General features: G+C 39.3%; 1 protein-coding gene across 1 annotated transcript; it reads right to left on the bottom strand.

The window, feature by feature from the left end:
- Positions 1–2,661: 2,661 nt before the first annotated feature.
- LOC125496654 (formin-like protein 13) lies at positions 2,662–3,090 on the bottom strand. The gene has a single exon (XM_048642174.1). The coding sequence runs from the start codon at positions 3,088–3,090 to the stop codon at positions 2,662–2,664; it is 429 nt and encodes a 142-aa protein (XP_048498131.1).
- Positions 3,091–9,398: the final 6,308 nt, after the last annotated feature.

Raw genomic sequence — 9,398 nt, forward strand, 5'->3', positions numbered from 1 at the left:
GGGAAGAAGGCCTAAATTCTCCTACAAAGATTCTGCGTCTTCAGCTACAACAAGAACCGATCCCTTGCTGCCGTTTCGTGTTTCAACGCCAAGTAGTGGGTTGTATTTTCTTGGGTATGATGTTCTTGATCATATGTTTAATATACTCGAGTTTGTACGTTATTTCGATGCCAATTTTTGTAATTCTTTTCCTGAGACATCGGTAGCGACGAGACTAAGGGATCGATTTCAGAACGGGTATGGAATAAGGGCTACTAATGTTTATACCCCTCGTAAGATTATACATGGTTTGCAGTTGAAGATGGATAAGTTTGGTAGTCGACGGAATGTTGTCAAATTATTTCTGGGTCTAGTTTTACACTTTGACAGAGACTTTCATGGCAAAACGATTATAGTTCATGGCAAAACGATTATAGATCATCCGGCAGTAAAGAAATATAATCTTTTTGCCATGACAAATAAAAAACTAGTTACAAAAGATCAAAAAGTAAAATAAAAAGCAAAAATAACAAAACAACTATTACAACTTAATGACTCATTACAAAAATTATAATAAAAACAAAAAATAAGAAACTGAACTAAAAAACGAAAAAAATAAAAAAAAAATCCTAAAACGAAAAATCTACCAACACTAAAACGAGAAATCACAAATAGATCTTAAAAAAAAAGAAGAGAAAAACGAAAAAAAAAAGAAAACGAAAAACTGAAACGAAAATTTTAAAAAACAGATCTCCGGTGGTCAGAAACGAACAAAGGACTACTGGATTTCGCAGTGCTCGCATCAACGGCTCACATCAACCACCGGATTTCGATGAACGAAGAGGAGAGTGAACGACGAGGAGAGTGAACGGCTCGCATCAATGGCTCGCATCTGTCTCTCATTGATGGCGACGAACAACGAGGAGAATGAACGAAAAGGGTGGCGACGGTGTTGATGATGAGAGGGTAACGACGAACGAGGGAGGAAGCAAAGCCGGTGGATTTGTTACGACAAACGACGAGATTGAGATGTTCGGCTATTTTATTTCGTGGGTAGGAGAGAGGCCAGAGACAAGAAGAGGGTAGGAGAGAGGAGATCAGAGAGAGGAGATGAGAGAGGAGATCAGAGAGAGGAGATGAGAGAGCTTCAGAATCAGGGATGACCGGAGGAGAGAATACATTAGGGACTGGTGAGAGAGGCTGTTGAAAGGCGTGTTTGAGTGTGAGAGTATGAGAGAGGCATTATATGCGAAACCCTAAATTTTTTTAAATACTTTTTAATAATATTGCTGCGGTTTTGTCAAAAACCGCAGCAATACATTAAAATATTATTTTTTTAATATTATTTTAATATATTGCTACGGTTTTTGACAAAACCGCAGCAGTATATCTAGTCAAATGGTCAATATTTTTTTCAAAAATTTTCCATTGATAAACCGCAGCAATATCTTTATTTTATATTTTACCTTTTATTTTTACGTGATATATTGCTGCGTATGGGTAAAACCGTAACAATACCACCGCAGCAATAAACAATTATTCTACTAGTGGCCCCGGGAAACCAATAGAGCCCGCAACAGTATAACCGTCCTCTACCTCCTTACCTGAGACACTAGGAGCAAGGAGCTCCACATTTTAGGCCGCAAGGACAAGTACAAGGACTGAGTACCAACATGTCAACTGAAGACATGATGAATGCTTTAACTAAAAATGTGCCTAACATGCAGGGAAATATGGTTCAGTTTCAGGAGGAGACCCGATCGAGCATCAAGAATTTGGAGCAACAAATGAGTCAGGTCTCTGGAGCAGTGAGCCGGTTAGAGGCTCAAGATACGGGAAAGCTACCGTCTCAAACGGAGCTTAACCCGAAACAGAATGCAAGTGCAATCACTTTGAGGAGCGAAAAGAGAATAAAAAGGAAGAGATAAAGAGGTCGAGGAGGAGGTTGTTGTTTATGAGACAGAACCCGAGCCAGAGCCAGAGGCAGAACCTGAGCCTTACACATCTCTCGTGAGAAGCCCAAGAAATCAACACCTCCACCACTTTACGAGCCAGCTCCTCCTTCCCAGAAGCACTACGAGACAATCGAAAAAAGGAGTGTGATCGTGACATTCACGAGACTTTTCGTAAATGTGAGGTAAATATTCCCCTTTTGGATGCTTTGAAGCAAAGTCCTAGTTATTATATATTTCTTAAGGAAATGTGTACTACAAAAAGGAAACAAAGGTTAAGGGGAGCCCAAAAGGTAAAGGTTAGCGAGCATGTCTCTGCCATTTTTTAAAAGGCACTACCTCCGAAGTGCAAGTCAAATGAACATATGTATATCTCTAGTTGGTACATGTTCATTAGTATTGATGCTTTTGTACATAATGTAGTCTTTTATATTCATAGTGGGTATGATTCTCTTATTACGGATGTGTATAAATATGCATGTACTAATTTTAGAATCTCGTAGAGTAGCTTCCAGTGTGCGGCGACACTGTGTTACAGACAATCCTTATCGCTAGCATCGGCAATGGTAGCATTGGTTGATCGGGCGGCGGCTCTGTGTCAAAGACAGTCCTCATCGGTAGCATCGTCCATGGCGGCATTGGTTGACCGGGTCGCGACATTGTGTCAGAGACAGTCCTCATCGATAACGTCAGCAATGACGACATTGGTTGATCGGGCGCCGTCACTCTATCAGAGACAGTCCTTATCGGTAGCGTCGGCGATGGCGACATTGGGTTGATCGGGGGACGACACTGTATTAGAGACAGTCTTCATCGATAGCGTCGGAGATGGCGGCATTGGCTTATCGCGTGGCAGCATTTTGTTGGAGACAGTCCTTATCGATAGCGTTGGCGATGGCGGCATTGGTTGATCGGGAGGCGGCACTGTATTAGAGACAATCTTCATCGATAGCGTCGGCGATGGTGGCATTGGTTGATCGGGCGGAGGCATTGTGTCTGAGACAGTCCTTATCCATAACATCGGCGATGGCGGCATTGGTTGATCACGTGGCGACACTGTGTTAGAGACAATCCTCTCGGTAGCGTCAGCGATGGCGACATTGGTTGATACTGAGACGGCGACGAAGACGGCCAAAATAAATTCGTCAAATTGCGACATACGGGTGACCTCCTTACCTATTATGAAATCGTCACCCACAAACCAATATTTTCAATCAGATTTATCAAGAAATTTATTCACCGTTAATATATACTGTATAATTACATATATTTATAATATTAATTAACCCGGAAAACAGACAAGTCAATCAAGAAAAAAAAACTAAATTCAAAATGGAGTTCAATTAAAGAAAAAGTATCCTTGAACGTCGGCGAGGAAGGGGAGGACGACCAGTATACAGGGAGGAGAGAGGCGTTGGTTCATCACAGCACATTGGTGTTGGTGTAGGAGGAGGAGAAGACGACAAACAAGAAACATATGTAGATTGTAGAGGGACCCGATACATATACTAAATTCTAACCACTAGGCTAAGTTATATTTAGTGTTATTATCGTAAAGTATTATATTAATAAATGAAATTTTTTCTTACCTGGGGCATAGCCCGGGCCTAATAACTAGTTATATAAACAATCTGGTCCCCCAAGTAGCTGGTAACTATAGATTGACAGAAGATGATACCCCGGGCTGCGTATTATTTTAACAAAATTATGAGAAAATCAATTATTAGTCATTACTAGTTGTAATTTTTTTTCAATTTAGCCAGTTGAATCTTACACGTGCTAATATAGATTATTGACCATTTATACATTAAACTATGAACAAGTAAAATTATACAAAATGAATTGGAAAATATTTTTTGAGATGAATCTAATAAGCTTTCACTATGATTATATTTTTACCTTTCATATATATACTTCATCACAATACAAATAGTTACAAATTATTAATTGGGTAGATTAACAAAATTACGAGAAAACTATTTTTGTCTTTGATGGTGAGATGGGGTGAAAATGAATATTGTTTGGGGGTAATTGAAGACAAATTTTCTAAATTATTTATTCTATAGTATGGGCCAGGTTAATATAAGTTTTTTTACATTGATAACAGGCCAAATGAATACATGTATATCGATAACAAGTGAAATGAATATATGTATACCTCTAGTTGGTACATATTTATTGGTATTGATATTTATGTACATAATGTAGTCTATTATATTCATAGTGGGTATGATTTTCTTATTACGGACGTGTATAACTATGCATGTACTAATTTTAATACCTCGTAGAGTAGCTGCCTAGGTCTCAGTTTCTTGCATCTTCACTAAAAATTTGCTTTTATCTTAATTACACTTTCGAGTTTATCCTGAACTCCACAATTTCCTGCAACATTTACTAAAAAATGAAAATAAAAATACCGAAAATCAAATATTTCGAACAAAATAAGAAAGAATTATGACCCAAAATTAATTAAGTCGAACAAAAATACAAATTTCGAACTTATTTCTAAAACTTTGAAATCTTGAAACCTTCAAACGTGTTTCGAAAAATGATTTAAACAGAACGAATAAGTAGGAGCTTGTTTTCAATGAAATTCATTTTAAGTAACTAGGCGTCTAAAAATTTAAAGTTGGCACGAAAGGTTAATAAAACCTAAAGCTCCAAGATACTACTTTGTAACATCCCGACATTTCTATATTTTCTAAAATACCTTTTTAATATAAAATTTAGAGAATCATCAAAGCATTATCGCCCGAGTAATAACGTACCGGCTTATCAAGAATATTGCAGCAGAAATAATGATAATAAATAACTTTGAAAATAAAACATAGTCAGCCAAAAGTCAACTCCAAAAGTCAAACCAAAGTCAAACCAACATAAAATCAAAACTCAACTATAAAAGTAAAAAGTCAACTATGATATAAAAGTCAACACAAGCTCTCCATGACTTCCTGAACCCATGATGCATCATCTTCAAACCTGAAATGGACGATGCTCTATTGATCTCGAGAGATTGCTCACCATATGGGTCATCACAGGATCATTAAGGCATAGTTATGATCAACATATACACACAAAGCACGTAATCAACAAAGCTAAGTACAAAGTACTAAATACTAAATAAATATAAAACCTAACATGATACTAAAAATTTGGAAAAATGTCAAACCGTATATTTGCAGTTCAGTTTGAGTTACTTCCCACACCGCACCAACCCAACCGACAAACAGTTCTAAACGGCACTGTCAAATTAGGCAGAGTACTAAATATAGATGCAGTGCCTATTAGCTTATAATATAATTACTACTAGTAATATTATAACTATACTACATAGTGTGAATACTGTAAGTAGCGTTAAAATTCAAGTGAGAACACTAAAAGAATCTAGAGAAATTACTTAACGTTCTTTTACCTAACTCACTTGGAATATTCAAATCAAAATTTTAAAAATTTGACCATGCATTCATGTTTACATTAGTTATTATTATACATAAAAACTAAATTTAGAATAACAAGTTCCAATTAAGTCTAACAAACTTTAATTAAATTTGAGTCAATCATGTCTAATACGCTCAATTCAGATCTAATATGATAAGAAAATTTCAAGCGAAAATAAATGATTCTCAATCTGCCGCGCATCAGACTCATAGCTTCAAGGCCAAGTCATGGAATCAAACCCCGAGAGTCCTTATGAGTGAGATTCTCATTACCATCCCCTTCCACTCTAATTTTATTGAGTTGATTTGCGAAATGAGTTTAACCTACCAAACTGATTGATACATCTTCGAGATATGTCAATTTAGTAGGCTCTTTTTTCTTTTCTAAGTACTAAAAAATAATTGAAATAATGACTAGATACGATAAAGATTTGTTTTAGTACAAGGATTCTTTTGCATGTGATCAAATTGTATTTGAATTATTTATTTTTTCCCATACTTCATGTTCTTCAACCTTTATTTATTTTGTCTCAACAAAATTTTCTAATTAAACAAAGGACAACTAAATTTGAGACAAAGGTTTTAGCAACTACAAGTATGAGACAAGAGGTAAGAATCAAAGATTATCATGGACTCCAATATGGAGGACGTTATCCTATATTTTACAGCATAATATTACTTCTTGTTTCCTTTTATCTTCACATCATAATATCCCTAATCAAGTATCTTAAAGCATACAAGTAGACCTGGTTATTGGGCGGGTCGAGTCAGGGTCAGTGCGGGTCAGAAGCGGGTCGGGTCATAAGAGGGTCGCCTCATAAAGGGTCGGTAGCAGGCCGGGCCAAATGGGTAGAGGGCTTATAGCGGGCCGATAATGGGCGGGTCGGTAAACGAGCAAGAAAAATAAGGAAGAAAAAGAGCCAAAAGTAAGTATAAATGAATGCGAATCCGAATATGCAATTGTTTTTACAAAACTTATTTTATCTTTTAAAATTATTGGATTTCTTTGTTGACCCTATAATGACCCTATTCAATAAAACCATGTCCAATAAAAGCCCTGTAAAATTGACCCTAACCCTTTAACCATTGGGCTACCGTGTCCAATAACCACGTCTACATACAAGTAACTAGAGGAATATCACAAAATTATTGCACCCCTAAAAAAATAAAAATAGAAAAACAACGAAACAACAAGATCATCCAAACTAATTAACATAAAAGAAATCATAAACAACTGAAAACAAAATCTACTTACTTTAAGATACTCGAGTATCCACTAATTTATGCATCTTTCTTGAGCAAACTTTCACCATCAAACCAAGTGTCTTTATCCCTCGTGTCCGCTACATTTGAGATGTTGGAATTCAATCACTTGGAATATTATGATGAAGTTGGAGTACAAATTGAGGTTTACTATGGTTGGGAAGAAGGCCTAAATTCTCCTACAAAGATTCTGCGTCTTCAGCTACAACAAGAATCGATCCCTTGCTGCCGTTTCGTGTTTCAATGCCAAGTAGTGGGTTGTATTTTCTTGGGTATGATGTTCTTGATCATATGTTTAATATACTCGAGTTTGTACGTTATTTCGATGCCAATTTTTGTAATTCTTTTCCTAAGACATCGATAGCGACGAGACTAAGGGATCGATTTCAGAACGGGTTTGAAATAAGGGCTACTAATGTTTATACCCGATTATACATGGTTTGCAGTTGAAGATGGATAAGTTTGGTAGTCGACCGAATGTTGTCAAATTATTTCTGGGTCTAGTTTTACACTTTGACAGAGACTTTCATGGCAAAACGATTATAGTTCATGGCAAAACGATTATAGATCATCCAGCAGTAAAGAAATATAATCTTTTTGGCATGAAAGTCTATGTTAAAGTGTAAAACTGGACGAGAAATAATTTGACAACATTCGGTTGACTACCAAACTTAGCCATCTTCAACTGCAAACCATGTTGTATGGGTATGACCCAAGTTTGCTAGCGGACATTACCTATTGGCCGGGAGCAAACCTAAGTGACGTGGGCTCGCAAAAGGGAAGCAAACCCTAATTCATCCTTCGGGCCGAGACTGCCGTCACGGTCATAGAAAACGACAAAGCAATGGGAATCTTCTCTCTGACAGATTAATCACAACAGTACAAGTGTCACAAGATTACACGCCCTGTCAGGTGAATAGTACGCCTATAAATGGCCATCCAGTACTATTTCTGCAGGTACATTCTCTCATACTAAAAATAGCCTATCTCTCTCTCTCTCTAAGCTCTCTCTCTCTAGAATTCTCTTAAGCATTTAGCTGACTTGAGCGTCGGAGGGGGTTTCCTCGAAACACCCCCGAGGGTAGCTCATGTTTGTCATTGTTGCAGATCCCTCACGGACATCCATCTCTTGTCGGACAACTCTCAAAGGGTCCCACACCGTTTTCGATACCGAAACAACTGGCGCTAGAAGGAGGGGACCTCACCCTTTCTAAGGTATCAGTCATGGAAGACACAAACAACGCTACCCACGGTCAGCTTGAGTTTGAGCAAGGCCAGAATTCCTCGCAGCCAGTCATCACTGGGGCGTTGGGAAACCCACAGTTCCACTACCGGACACCGGGAAACGAGGAACAAACCCCAAACACCAACGTACCATTCAACTTGGCATAGCTAAGTCAATTCTCTCCCGAGCAATTGCAAACTGTAGCATCATTTATCCAGATACTGACAGGTAATCCTCAACAAAATGCTCCTCCCCAACCCTCTGGCGGCACCCGTAAGCGACCACCGGCTATGGCTGGTAGGAACGCGGACGGAACCCCGCTTCGAAAAATGCAGTCCTTGGGAAAAGAGGGACGGGAGATGGAGAAGAAAATAGACCGATCTGATTATGAGGAGGAAATTCTGGAAACTGAGGAGTATATACTATTCTGAAGAAGAAACGCAGGGTCACTCCCGCCGTGAGTACAGTACCGTCGGTGCTAGTAACTATTCGGCTGGGGGTCACCTCTTGATCAAGCCTAAGCTCTCCCCCTTCACTCCGGAGATATTAAATCATCCTATGACACGAATCAAGATGCCGTCCTCCAAGTATGATGGCACATCAGACCCTGATGACCACGTCGCGGCCTACGAAGGACATATGTTCCTTTACACTCAAGTTGATGCCATATGGTGTAAAGTCTTTCCCTCAACCTTGACGGGAATAGCTCAGACATGGTTCAAAAGCCTCAAGCCAGGTAGCGTCTCTAGCTTTTCTCTGCTGTCATCCATGTTCAGTACGCACTTTGTAAGCAATAGGCGCCGTGAGCGCACCACTGGGGAGTTGCTATCAGTCAAACAAGGAGAAAATGAGAGCCTGAGGGACTATATCGGCCGCTTCAATGTCGAGGCAGTTTCAATACCTCGACTACAGCAGGATGTGGTCATTTTGGCCTTAATGACAGGACTCAAGGAGGGATCACCCTTCCGGAATTATCTGGGTCGAAAGTCGTATACAACCCTGGGTCCCGTCCTTGGCAAGGCCAATGACTATATAAGAGGGGAGAATTTGACAAAGCTGTAGGCAACCGGGAGGTGGAAAGAAGGATGACAAGAAGAAGGAGAAGGCCCGCGAGGGGATCGGGGCCGAGAGGAGAGAAAGCAGGAGTCAAACATGGTCAAAAGGGGAAATGACCGAGACAGGGAGAATGAAAGGTACGATCGCGATCGCAGAGATCGTGAGAAAAATGGCCGGGAAGGAGAACGAACGCAAGGATAGGTTCCATGCATACACCCAACTCACCACTTCAAGAAGTCAAATTTTTCTGATGAATAAGGACAGTGATAAGTGGCAACGTCCGAGACAGATGTTCCACAAAAATCGTGACAAAAGTAAGTGGTGTGATTTCCATGGAGATCACGGCCACATAACTGAGGATTGCCGGCACTTAAAAGATAACCTGGAGGATTTAATAAGAAGAGGTTATTTCAGTCAGTACAAGGCCCAAACAAAAGAGGGTGATCTTGTAAAGCCCGTGACTCGAAATGTTCAATCCCGGATCAG

This window comes from Beta vulgaris, chromosome 4 (assembly GCF_026745355.1).
Source record: "Beta vulgaris subsp. vulgaris cultivar EL10 chromosome 4, EL10.2, whole genome shotgun sequence".
In the NCBI taxonomy this organism is placed as follows: Eukaryota; Viridiplantae; Streptophyta; class Magnoliopsida; order Caryophyllales; family Amaranthaceae; genus Beta; species Beta vulgaris.